General features: G+C 42.8%; 1 protein-coding gene across 1 annotated transcript in view; it reads left to right on the top strand.

Moving 5' to 3' along the window:
• DNER (delta/notch like EGF repeat containing) overlaps positions 1 to 13,612 on the top strand; it is a 381,612-nt gene that overhangs the window by 152,341 nt on the left and 215,659 nt on the right. The window contains exons 3-4 of the mRNA XM_037850346.1: positions 500 to 594; positions 2,785 to 2,951. Coding sequence (XP_037706274.1) covers positions 500 to 594; positions 2,785 to 2,951 — 262 coding nt within the window. The remainder of the gene's footprint in view (positions 1 to 499; positions 595 to 2,784; positions 2,952 to 13,612) is intronic.

The following is a 13,612-nucleotide window of genomic DNA, read 5'->3' as shown; positions in this document are numbered from 1 at the left end:
GAGGGCTACGCTCCCAGCCCCCAGTCTCAGCCTGTATTCCTGAGACCTGCAGGAGAAGGGTCATTTAGACCATATGCATCTTGTCTGCTGTAAGTTGGGAAGGCTCGGTCTCCTAGTCAGGAAGGTTGACACCCGCCACTTGTGAGCTAATCCTTGTCCTCTAAGCACCTTGTCCTTCCATGCCACCAGGTGGAGCATGTAGCAGGCCCAAGACTGCTGGTTAAAGGAAAGAGGCCAGTGTGTGAAAGAAAGCCTGTTTCCTTTCCTGCAATATCCTATTTATCAACTTTAGCAATCCTGGGGATTCGTAGACTGTTTTCAGGAAATTTTTTGCATTTTGGAAAATCAAATGGCACGGGTTTCATTTTCTTTTGAGTTCCTAAGGTTTTACTTGTCTTCTCTCCATCCCCTTCCTTGCTTTGTGGAAAGGAATTCTGCATCATAGTATTACCTTGTACTGTGATTGATCCAAGTAACTAGTCTTTTTTTTCTCCCCCAGGTGATCCCAGATATTGCCTGTGGGAATGCCAGTTCTAACAGCTCTGCTGGTGGCCGCTTGGTATCCTTTGAAGTGCCACAGAATGCCTCAGTAAAGTAAGAACATTCTCAGTTAAAAAATGTCTAGTTTGACACCATGAACCACATGCTGTGCTGTGCCTTTGCGTGTAGCTAGCCTGTGACTGTTCAGTCCAGCGAGAATCATGCAAGGAGTTGACTTGTGGACGTGGTGTATGCCATTTAAAAGCCAGAGGAGAGAATTTTACAGTTATGATCAACATAAGGCTTGAAATATGGAATTGGGAAGTTGGGTTGGATGAGTGCAGTGTGAGGCCAGAAATCCTGAGGCTTAGATAAGACCTAGGATCTGTCACCTCCCAAATGACTTTTGCTTCCAAAATCATTTGGCCTCCTAAGATTTTCATGGGTCATTGGTTAAATTGCATAATTTACCCCCAATTTAAATTCAAAGTATTGCAATTTTCTCTTTAGAAACAGGCAGCTGAGAAGACAGTGTTTTGTTTCATTTTAAGCTGGAGCTCTTTCAAATGGCACACTACCCATTGTCCCCAGTGAGGAAGAGGCAAAAGGAAATTAGTGTTGGCTCAGCATCTGCTGTGAGCAGGACATGTTGCTCACGAAGCAGCCTGCCCTGGCCAGTATGGGTGCAGCCAGCCTTAGAGTATCCTAGACCTGTTTGCCAACTCCCACCGGCCACCTTTTCTGTGGCCATTAACCCTTCCACTCCCACCCTCCTCCCCCAGACAACCGAATGGGTATTTGTGCCCCTTCTTGGGGATTTTGGAAGACCGGGGGACATGGGGCTCCAGTTAACTGGCTTGCCACATCAGCTCCCTTTTAAGGGGGTCGGTGGATGCCGTGGGCTTCTTCCATCTACACAGGGTCATTTTTGCCCACCTTGACTTCTAAACAGTGGGGTCTCTGAAAATGTTTGAGACAGGGACTTTGTTACAGTATCCCTGCCACCCCCTCACTCATCAGCCTTGAACCCACGCTGACAGGGGAGAAAGAGTCAGAGGGCAGCAGATTCCTTGGGGGCAGAGAGGACTGGTTCCTTAGGGAGAGAGGTGTGGCCTCTGAGGCGGGTTCGAGTTCTGCCGGCAGGGGGACCCCTCTCCTAAGCGTTGCACCGTTCACGCTGCCGATAAACCCCCGCCGTCCAGAGCTGGGTTTAGGGAAACGCAGAGCATTACTTTATGAAACCACCTCCCAGCCCTCTCATCTAGCTCCTATTGTCTTACCTTCGTAAGCCTTTCCTAAGAGCTTTTATCTTCTATTCCTTTAAATGCTTTTGTTTTCTTCCTCTCAACAAACCTGAAGGTCTTTTAAGACCTTCTTTGGCTACAGGACTGGTGAGAAATAGCAGAGTCTGAACCGGGTTGAGTGAGATGGGAGTGCCAAATGATCTCTGGCCCACCCCGAATTCACTTGTGGGAGGTACTAGCCCCTTACATTTTCATTTAGTCATGAATGCAATCCTTTTCCAAACTTTGATTGAGCCCCCTGCTGCGAGCTAAGGACTCTGCACTGGGGATGGGGGTGGGGCAGTTGTGTGCGCAGACCCTGACCCTGACCCGACTGAGGCAGAGACCCCTTCTCAGGAGCACTGAGAAGGTGTGTGTGTGGGGGTGGTGGGGGTGGGGGTGGTTGGCGGGGAAGCCAGGGCGGGGGCAGGGGGCAGGGGGCAGGTCAGGGAAGAGGTAATTCATGTGCCAAGCCAAAAAGGATGGCATGTTTTCCAGGTGGGGAATGAGGATGCAAAGGCTGAGAGCTGGGAAATAACTGGGGACTGGCCAGTTGCTCTTTGTGGCTGGAACTTTGGGTGGCAGGGGTGGACACCTGGGGTCTGAGGCTGAGAAGTGAGCTTGGGATGGGCTTGCCTGGCCTTCCGTGGCAGTCTCAGGACCTTGGATTTTATCTTGAAAACAAGAAGCACCCAGTGGAGGCTTCAAGCATGAGAGTGACACACTTTTGTTTATTTTGGCTGTGTTGAGCTCGGTGGTACATACTGATAACAGATTTAAGCAGGACTTTTCATGGATTTGGAAGGATTTTGTGTTTAAAAGAACTCCATGTACCCTTTTAATATTTATTAAAATTGTTACCCAAAGGTGAGCTATCTATTAATAATTGTGCTATTATTTTGAATAAGTGGGAGATAGATATGTGAGAAAATCATAACCATTTTAGATTTTTAATTTGATGGACTGGTTCTAAGATGAGTTTTTCTGAAAGGGACTCTCTTGACATCATTCCTATTTTCAGAATTCGGCAAGATGCCGCTGCTTCTCTGATTTTGTTATGGAAGGTGACAGCCCCAGGATTCCAACAGTGTTCCCTCATCGATGGACGGAGTGTGACCCTCCTCCAGGCTCCGGGGGCCCTTGTCCTCTTGGAGGAGATGCTTGCCTTGGGGCACAATTACTTCATTGGTGAGTTATGGAAATCAGCTCAACACCTTGTCTGATTCAACCCCACCTTGGTTTACTTTTTAGAGACTGAGATAGAGGATTTTGCCCACATAATCCTAATTCTAGCTCTCAGAACCTACATATTATCAAATTTGGTTTGTCAGATGTTTCCAATATCATTCAACTTGGAAAAAGCATAGGCTTTGGAATCCAGAGACTTGTGTCTCAGTCCTGACCAAAACTTCAGTGCTCTGAAGGGCAGTATTGTCTTTGACCCTTTTGTCCACTTTCTCCAGGAATTGTGAGCAAGCTGAATTGTTGAAAGCTGGTGTCTCAGAGAGCCCTTTGTTCCCACTTGATTTGGGGTGGGGGTGGGAGAGCTGGTGGCACCTGCACAGTCTCACAATTGACTTATCACTTCTGAACCGCCCATTCAACTTAAGGGATTTCACCTTTCTTTGGGGTCCCCCTTCCCCACAACCAGCCCTCACTCTTTCTTGAATGGCTGCCTTCTGTAAACTGCCACTTGCCTAATTAGCTGTTTTCAAATTCCTCTGCCCTGTGCTCCCTCCCCTACTGCCAGTGCCCCCTGCCCCAAGGACTGCACTTGGACAGCTTTCAAGCTGTAGCTTAGCATTCTGGCTGTATTTGTCAGAGTGGCTGTACCGTTGACCCTCCCCTGGCATAGAGTTCCTCTAGGGTTGGAACATACAATTCTAGCCCAGCAGTGCACTGCCATCATTAGCTACTTTATTAGAGCTTGTTCCATTTGCAAACAGTCTCGGAGGCAGCCCCAACTGAAGGACACATGCTCAAATTTAGACTCTACCCATCCCCATTGGATGCACCCAAGCACACTCCTGCACCCTTCTGTTAATCCCTTCTCCTTTTCATACAATATATTCTAGCAGCCCTTGCCTGCGGGGTGGGGAGTGGCAGCACCCATCTCTCAGGAGTGTTGGGAGGGTTAAATGAGATGGTGGATGTGAAAGTATCAATTACAAAAGTTAGGGATTATTCTAGCCTACTTCTAAAATTTTTTTCCCTGAGCTACACTAAATATTTTACTAAATTATATGGAAAATATTCATTTAGATTTGTTCTCCATGGTGTGTGCTTGATGCAAATATCATAGTGAAGATAAACTGATAAAATGCTCAGCTCTTTATAATTTATATTGCATTTTATATTTGACTGACCCTCCTCTTCTGAGAAGGTCTTTTCTCAATCTTTGGAAATCCAACTTGAGGGAGCAGGGATTTTATTGGGTGGAGAGAAGGGAAGGGGAAATCATGAGGATGAATGGACCTGGTTGGAATGAGAGGGGAAGGTGTTGAGCTTCAGAATGATGTTGACTATTATGACATATACTAGATTATTTGAATTGTGTGATGAAATATTGTCTGTGGAGTCTAATCTAAATTTTATTCTTGTGCCAGTTTGGATGTATTATGTTCCCCCAAACGCCATATTCTTTGATGGATTCTTGTGGGGGCAGACGTTATTAGTGTTGATTAGGTTGGAACCTTCTGGTTGAGTGTTTCCATGGAGATGTGATCCACCCAACTGGGAGTGACACTTTTGATTAGGGTGTGACCTCTTGATTGAATGTTTCCATGGAAATCTGGCCCTGCCCATTCAAGGTGGGTTTTGATTAGTTCTCTGAAGTCCTATAAACAGAACTCACAAACAGAAGGACCTCAGAGCAACTGAAAGTGATATTTTGAAAAGCACCTGCAGCTAAGACAGGACAAAACGCCCCAAGAGTAACGCTTTGGAGAGCGCCATTTTGAAACACAACCTGGGAGCAAGCAGACACCAGCCATGTGCCTTCCCAGCTATCAGAGGTTTTCCAGATGCCAATGGCCTTTCTCCAGTGAAAGTACCCTTTGTTGATGCCTTACCATGGATACTTTATGGCTTTAAGACTGTAACTTTGTAACCAAATTAACCCCCTGGTATTTTACATAACAGGCAGCATTAGCAAACTGGAACAATTCCCCATTAATTCCAAGTAAATATTATTTATTTTCATATCTGTTTATCTGACCTAAAATGAAATAGTTTGCGTACTTTAATAATTTCAATTTTATGTTATATTGAACTCTTAAGTTTTTCTCTTTAGTGGATTAACCTACCCTTCATGGAGCTAATATTTAAAGAAAATGTATGAGGTATCATTACTCTTTGAAATGTCATTAATATCCATTTGAAGTAACAGCTTATATTTTATACTATTTTTGGTTGTAACATAACTGTTACCTTAGATTGATATTGAGGAGAAATTAATAGGTAAGGATTTTCCAGTGTTGATATATTTTTGTTGCTGTTATTTTGAGGGTTAAGGACTTTTTGTGAACTCCAGCATGATTTGAGCTCATTTTGCTAACATGAAAATTTCATGAATGTAAAGAACTTTTTCTTTGGTTGAATTGCATTATTTCTTAGAAGAATTATTAATGTATTAATAACTAAATTAAGAAATTCTTCCCCCCAAATTGTACTTTAGATTATGATAAGACAATGATTTTGAGTAAGATCCTTTATTTCTATGAACTGTTTTTTTCCAGTTTGAAAATCTATGACCTGATATCTTTTAAAATTTCTTAAATAGAGCTTCCTAAGTGTTTCAAGTGGCTTTGTAATGAAGATCACTATCTTCTTGTGTATTCTCTTGTCACCAGCTCCTTCTGAGGAAGAAGGCTTCATAACTGTGAAAAATCAGCCACACCTATGGGAGCTCCTTCTTATTTTACACACTCTTTTTATCTTAAAGAAACAAGATTAATCTTTTGTAATCATTGCGGAAGCCTCGTGCCTTCTACACTGACATGTGTTTAACATTCTTTTTGTTTTATTTAAAACAAACAGCCTCTTAAGATAATTCATTTTTACAATTCTGGGCTCTCTAGACCAGAATACATTTTAGCTGAGATCCAAAAGACTGGTGTGAGAAGTGCAATGGCACTCATTAGACAGCTAAACAAATGGGTGCTCCTGCAGGTGGGAGAAAACCTCCATGCCAAAGGGAGAGTAAAATTCCAGAGTTCTGTGGCTGTGTTTCAGTCACGTTTGCTTCTTTTTACAAATAACCTTGAGGCACTTTGAGGAACTGGCCATCCTCTCATCTTGCCTCTCACTCTCAGTAGAGTCTACATGCATAACTGATGGTGAAAGGTATTTGAAAATTTCCATGTATCAGAGCAGGGCTTCCTTTGTGTCTTTGGGAGCAAACCTAGTAGCCTCACCAACTTTGCACACACTGTTCTATTTTAAAGTTTGTCTCCAGGAGCCCAATCTTCTATACATTCCTGGTAATGATAATGTACTTTGCTCCGACCTATTTCAGTGTCACTACTTTTAATTTTTTGTTTTTACAGTTTTCCTTTGTTACAGTTTCTTTATTAATATTTATATCATTTCATAGAAAGAAAGAACTAATATAGCTTTTTAAAATGTATGCAAGTCCCCCCGTCCCTGCTTCCTTGATGCATCAATTTCTTTCTTCCTGTGCTGCCAACAAATTTCAACTTTTGTGTCCTCTCTTTAATTATCTCTTCTGTTTTCCCCAAATGTGTCACTTCCAAATAGTTTATTTGCTTAATGCAATGTTTGGGGGTAAATAACTAAATTAATGTTTAGCATCAGCTGCTCCATGGGAAACATCAGGGTTCTCATTATTAGCTCACTGAGTGATTCATTTCACCCAGTAGTTTGGATCCGCAAATAGTAAAGTCATTGTTCCACTTCCACTTTGTGAAACGTGGTAACGGTTTGCCTTTCTTAAATAATGCATATTTTTTTTATGTGATGGACATCTCAGGCAAGGTGGTCAAACCAGGAATTTGATTGGTGGCCTCTGTCTGTGCTAAGTCACCATTTCATCAGGGTGAAAAGCCCCATTGGACTCCTTCGCCAGACTGTTTTCCCTCTTGCTTCCTGCCCTGTACCATATTTCTGTGCACTTCCATACCGTTGGCTCTGCTGTGTTCACTCACTGCTCACTGCCGCTTCACATGCACCCATGTGGCTCCGGGAGCCTCTGTGTCCCGGCCATCTCCACCTGCATTGCAAGCTCCAACCATGCTGAATATCTCATTTAAACCCTCCTCGTTGAGAACTGCTTATGAGGAACACGGTCAGCCAAGGCTTCCACTCCATATGGTTTCTCAAATCTCCTCAACCTCTTGCAGATCCCTACAGATAATCCCACAGAACAACTCTGGATTGTTCTCATGATTGGTTTTTCTTCAGGTCGGGAAACCCAGGCAGGGTGTGTCTGCTTTAGCCACACTTCCTGTCAACTCAGTTGCTCAGTGAAGCCCTGTGGTTCCTTCACACTTTTTTCTTTTATGGTCTGTGTTTGTTGTTACCTCAATCTGGTACTTTATCCCCATCTCTTCTTTGAAATTATTTTCTTTTGGTGTAGCTCACCCCTCTCCCCATTCTTTCTTTACAGTAGTCTGCCTTCTCATCTTTTCCTTTTTCTCTTCCCTCATTTTATTCTCCTGCTCATTACCCACTATCCTATCACTTTTATTAGGGATATTTGTATCATCATTTCTCACAGTTTTCAGTAAATTTTTAAATGTCTAATTTATGTCATAACAATGGGTGTTTTTTTTTTATGTTTAATTCAGACAGTGGTATTTCATATATGAGCAACCAAAAAGCTCCTCTTCTAACTTTAGATTTACCTTAAATTGAGGAAGGAATGAAGGGTGTGACCCGTGGCTCTTAGGACTCTCCTTTTAAGAGCTGGGATAATTTCTTCAGGATTATAGCCACTAATTTAGCCCTAGAATCCTGGAAATCAATAATAATAATCTTTGTAACTGATGTCTTAACTGGATTAGGAGTTTATCGAGTCTGCCCACGTCCACTTGGGCCTCCTGAGAACTGGAGGATGCTGTAAGTTTCCTCGATTCTAAATTTCTGATTTAAAAAGATTATTGTATTCCAAAACGCTGTCTAAAGCAGTGCACTCTGTGTTTTCTTCTCTTGAGAAATAAGGCAGGAATGAAAGCAAAAGCCTTTTGCAGGTGCAGTGAGGAAGACTTTTCTTTGGCTGAGGCAGTAAGCCTGCTCCCACGCAAGGGGCCGTCACAGCCTGAGGGGTTTCGTTTCTTTGTGGAATTTACTTGATGCTTTTATCCTGACTGGCATCAGGAAGCGTCCTTGGAGACCCATTTTTTTGTTGCCTAACAGTTTATACAGACTTGCTTACTAAAGTAACTGACTTCTTGTTACACAGCCAACCGTTACGGTTGTTCCTAAGATCAGAGTTCCTAACTGGGGGTCCATCTGCTGCTGGTTTGAGGGCAGTTGTGGGGGTCAAAGGTCCACTTTATGGATTCCATGAATTTCCTGAAAATGCACTGTAGGCTTTTGTGTGTCTGTGCATTTTTTTTTTCTCAGAGGAGAGTCAAAACTTCACTGGATTCCCAAAGGTGTCTGGGTTCCTGTTGATTTTAGAACGACCACTTTAAGCTACTTGTGTGATCATGGAGGAGCACATATTTTCCAGCATTCTCCACTCATTCAATAGTGTTTCATTTGACTGATCTGCCTGCTTCCCAAGTTTCCACATCAAGGAACTTAGCCTATTTTTATGTACTTAGTTTTTTTAGGTATCAGGACTGTGAGTATGTTTGTTTTTTTAAAAATAGTTTTGAAAATATATATTGCATGTCTCTTATTTTCCAGGCACTGTGCTAGTCTGGAGATACAAAGATGATTTAGGTGTCGTCTCTGTAAATGAATGGAGGCAGAGGCCAGTAGACAGGGAGTTTGCAAAAAGGGGCCATAGGAGTCAGAGGAAGAAGCAGATAATTCTGCTTGGGGCATGTAGACAGGTAGAATATTCTCCTTGGATGTGCAAAGGGCAGTGCATGGCATGTTAGTGGCACAGGAGATGGTGTCATTACAAGAATTTAATGATACTGCTAGAAATTGACTAATGGCATTAAAAATTAGTGGCCCTTGGAACTGGAAATTTCAACAAGCGTGTGGCAGAAAAGTCCATGTAATCTTCCAGTTGCCTCTTGTCTTGAATGTGAACCAATTTAGGTGCTCAAGCTGTGTGTGTTATTTCCTGGGTTCTGTGTTTATCCTCCATAGTAAAAGAGGGGGCCTTCTAGTCTTTGTCATGAATTTTCAAGTCGTCCTTTGGAATCCTTTAATAAAGCTTCATTTTCTTATTTTTAAACTATCTTTTCCCTCCCTCTGGGTGGAACTATTCCTATAATCCTTGGCCTTTAAAATATAAGTTTCAGAAGTAATTTAGCTAGGGTCGGAGTGTCTCCTCCTGTAGGTTTGATGGAGAAGAGGAATTCAGGGGAAAGTGCTCTTGAAAGCCAGGGACACCATGGGGCATAAGTCTGCCTTGTTTGGGAAAAGTTGGTGGGCAGGACTGAAAGGGGAAAAGTTCCAGTAGAAAAGTAAAGTAGGTCCAGGAGATTTTGCTAACAGCTAGTCTGGGTAGCAAGTCCCCTGAAGCCACGCAGGGTGGCCAGCCTTTATTTTCACGTGTGCCTCCTTAGCAATCCGGGCATCTGGTCTCTAGAAGGATCTTACCTCCTCTCAGCCATTCCTTGATGCATTCTTTTGTTTCTTGTTCAGGAGTTAAAAGGAATCAGAGGATAAAGAGGACAGAGGCTGCCCCCCTGCTCTGCTTCTTCACCTTGTCACTGGCCACCTTCCAGCACCTGGTGGCCTCTGCACCTGGCCACGGGTACTATGAGGGGCAGCAAAGGATCTGGCTCCCTGGGGAAAGCTCAGGGTGGCAGGGAAGGAGTCGGGGGGAGAAGGGGCCCAGGCAGACCAGGACACACCAGAAAGGTGATGCTTAACATATGTTTTCCTCCTACTTGTCGGAAAAGGCCACCAGGAGATGCCGAACCAAACAGAAAATTCATCTCTCACCCCTGTGGAGACTGTGTGGCCTGCTTAGCTGTCTCCTACATACCCTTATTTTAAGTTATATTTTTCCTGGTTCTGATGTCCATTTTAATTTGTATTTCTGTATTTAAGGGTAAGTATTTTACGAAAGCCCATCAGATCTTATAGAATGAGTTAGGGCATAAAGAAATAAGGCACTTAAATGTTTTTTTCTTTTAAGTATTTTTCAGAATACTCTTTACTATACTTAAAGACATCTTCATGATTGTGATTTTTGTTTAGGTCCCCTAGTATAAGGTTGGATAAGCAGGGTTGTGTCTCTGAAATGTCACTTTTAACTTGTCTTTGCTGTAGGCAGGTTGCTGCCAGACCATTTATTCATGTAGTGGTGGATTCTGCATTCTCAGACCTACTCAGTTACTTGAAGGCTTTGGTCTCTGATTCATTTGCAAACCAGACTGCCTGCAGCTTTTAGTAACTCGTGTTGGTGGAGGTGGGTCGAGAATACATCTTACCATCCAAGTGTGGGTTTCTGGGTTTCTGACCCCTTGGCTGTACTTTGAGCTGGAATCTTCTCCCCCAGTGCCACAGGTGCTGAGCTGTCTCCAGTTTCTTGGCATGCAGTCTGTTCCTGCAAGCATGAGGTTCTGCTGTCCCGAGTCCCCCCTTCATGACTGTCCCCCTGTCTGGCTGCTCTGTCCTTCCTTTTTACCAGATCTGGACCCTTTCCTCACAATACCACTGGCTGTTCTGCCTCAGATCACAACCCAGCTCTTGGACACTGATGCCACCCCCAATCAGGGCTGCATTTTCCTTCTACTGAGGAGGTTAGATGTTTATCTAATCTCAGCTCTGCAAGTTTCCCATTTGCTTCCCTCTCTCTATCCAGCTGGCATCATTTTCCCAGCTTCTCTCCCCCTTCTTCCAGCTCTTCTATAAAATCTTTGCTTTACTAGCCATTTAAGCCTTACTTTTCCCTCCAATAATCTCATTTACAGCCAGCATCACACAGTTTGACATCAGAATGTTCTCAATCCCTTTTCTGGTTGTTGGTTTTATAACTTTAATTAGACTAAACTTCTAGAGAGAAGGGACCATGCCAAGCTCCTGTTCCATGGTGGCCCACATGGAGGATACCTGGCTGATTAAACTTTGCTAGTATATCACAGCCATTCTCCTCAGTAAATGCCAAGGGGAGAAAGTTTCCAGCTGCAAAATGTCAATCTTCAGATTTACTTTTGTAGACTTTCATAATCCACTTCTGTGACATTTAAACTTTTTTTCCTTTTATTACATTAAAAGTATTTTTGAGGGTCAAATGCAAAAAAAAGAGCAAACCTTTTCATGGTTCTTTTGGGAATGCTACATTTTGTCTTCTAAGACATCTTGCTCTTGGGGCCAGGGTAACCATCTATAGAATCATTAACATCTTCTTTTGCTGAAAGCTTAAGATTAACAAAGAAAATGCAAATATTTCACCTTTTTGTGGCCATCTTAAAAATCACAGTTGAATATATTCTGTTGAGCTCTCTGCAATGGAGGTGGGGGGCAGGGAACCCAACTTGAAAATGTTCAAATAAAAACTAGTTGGAGAAGAACAAAAACAGAGAAAGTATAAAGCTGCCTTGAGAAGCATAATTTAATACAAATTCTTATAGCTCACATTTACCTAGTTAGAAGATTTCTATGAAATTCAAGTTTTACTTAATTTGAAACCACATCTCAGTATTATTAGCAAGCAGGATTATTCTTTTGATTGTCTTTTTTTCTTATTGGTAATGATTTTCAGGGTTAAAAAAATATGTTAGCCTTGAACTTCATGCCCTACTTCCGTCTTTCTTAATTTTGTCATGGTCAGGATCAATTATTTATTAGCATCTACTGACTATGGTGATAAACTAAGCATCATTTAAAGAAAAATTTCATTATGGCCATTTTTGGTTCCCCTTAGCTGACAGTCTGAGTTTTGTGAGGCCCTGGTCCGTGTTGGTTGCCCATGGATTGGGGCAGGTGATCCAAGGTGAACAACACCTGTTTCCCACTCTCCAGGACAGTCCCTGGAATCAGCTTGTTAGGAAGGTGGTAGATACCTGATGCACCCATAGACTTGAACCCTCTCCAGGAAGGAGAGTCTTTTCCAAGATCCAGGGTGACTCTTTTGCATACTAAAAGTTGTGCAAATTTTAGGAACTTTGCAAGAAATAAAGGGCAACCCTATGTTAGAATAAAACCAGTACAAGTCCATGTGTAAATGCACGGTTACAAGTAAGGTGCTTCTGCAGTCTTCAAGCATCAGTTTCAGGGTTTCTGAGGACCAAGCGGCCCCAAGTGACTCCCTGTCATTCAGGCCTGGTGCCCTGGGTGGGGGATGGGGTTTGCTGTGGTCTGGAGAACCAATCTCAAGGCCTGCTTTCATAACTAAGTTCTTTCTTTCTCTTCCTCCCCATTCTGTCTCTCTCTACCTCTCCCTCATCCCTTTATTTAAAAAGTAAAGTTGGACAAGCACATTTTATTTATAGATTCATTTGGAAAATATTAAGTATCTATAGTTTAAAGAATTTAAAGAATTTCTTGATAATTCTGGAAATAAATATCTCATTATTTAACCAATTGTCTTAGCTTTCCAGGGCTGCTATGACAAAAGCCACCGGATGGGCTGGCTTTAACGACAGGAACTGATCGTCCCGTGGTTTTGGAGGCTGGAAGCTCCACATCAAGTCTTGGCAGGGCTGGCTTTCTCCTGGAGTCGGTTGTGTTCTGGCCATCCTCCATCACATAGTTCTCTCTCTCCTCGGGTCTGCTCCTCTGGCTTCTGCTGACCTCTGGCTTCTTCTGTGTCCGAATTTCCTTTTCTTATAAGGATTCCAGGCATATGGATTAAGGCCCAGCTGATTCAATCTGGCTTCATGTAAATAGGATCTCTGAAGATCCTGTTCGCCGATGAGTCCACACCTTAACATCCTCAGAGGGCCAGTTCACAAACGGGTCCCACCCCCAGGAACACGGATGAAGGCTTGTGCGTGTCTTCTCTGGGTGTACCTGGTTCGGTTGCCAGCACTACTGCTGGTGAATTGTAGTGCAAATCTTATGCACAAAATTGATTAAAAGATTTCTGTAAAACTTTTCCTTGCTTCTTTTAACTTAGAGACAAACCTTCTCAGGGCTTTGCCAGCTTATCATCAAAAGCTTTTCTTAGCTTCTGGCAGTGCAAATTTCAATTAAGAAAGTCAATTCTTTAATCGCCTCCTTTGTACCAAATTTTGGCTCCTCCACAGCATTTTCTTCTTCTTTCTAAGAGACTGAAAAGGATAGCAGAGGAAAGAGGGAGAAAGAGGGGAGGGAGAGAGGTTGGGGCAGAGAGAGAGTGAGTGAGTTTCTCAGGGCTACAAGTATAAAACCCTAGGACTGTGGTTTTTCTCTCAGCAGAAGGTACTTTTCCAATTTACTCTCTTTGAAAAATAAAAAAAAAAGCCCCCATTGTGTATTTCTTATTACAAAACTAATATACACAAGAAGGCTAAGGAAAACTGAAATTTACTTTCCCATAATCCCCTCCCCCGACCTCTCCACCATCGGCGTGTTTACATTTTGGGGTATTTCTTTGCAGATGCTGTGTATGTATGTGAGAAGTTGCATACATGTACACACACACTCTTTGGAAAGAGGAACATGGTGTGCTGCCTGCTTATTTATTTTTTGCACTTAATGTGTCATTACTATTCTTTCATATTAATAAATGTAGATCTATAGCCTTCCTCCTAATGACTGTAAATTGTTGGGAA

Source organism: Choloepus didactylus, chromosome 9 (genome assembly GCF_015220235.1).
Source record: "Choloepus didactylus isolate mChoDid1 chromosome 9, mChoDid1.pri, whole genome shotgun sequence".
NCBI lineage: Eukaryota > Metazoa > Chordata > Mammalia > Pilosa > Megalonychidae > Choloepus > Choloepus didactylus.
Note: the sequence above shows the minus strand (reverse complement) of the source record. Positions and strands in the feature narration are given on the sequence as shown.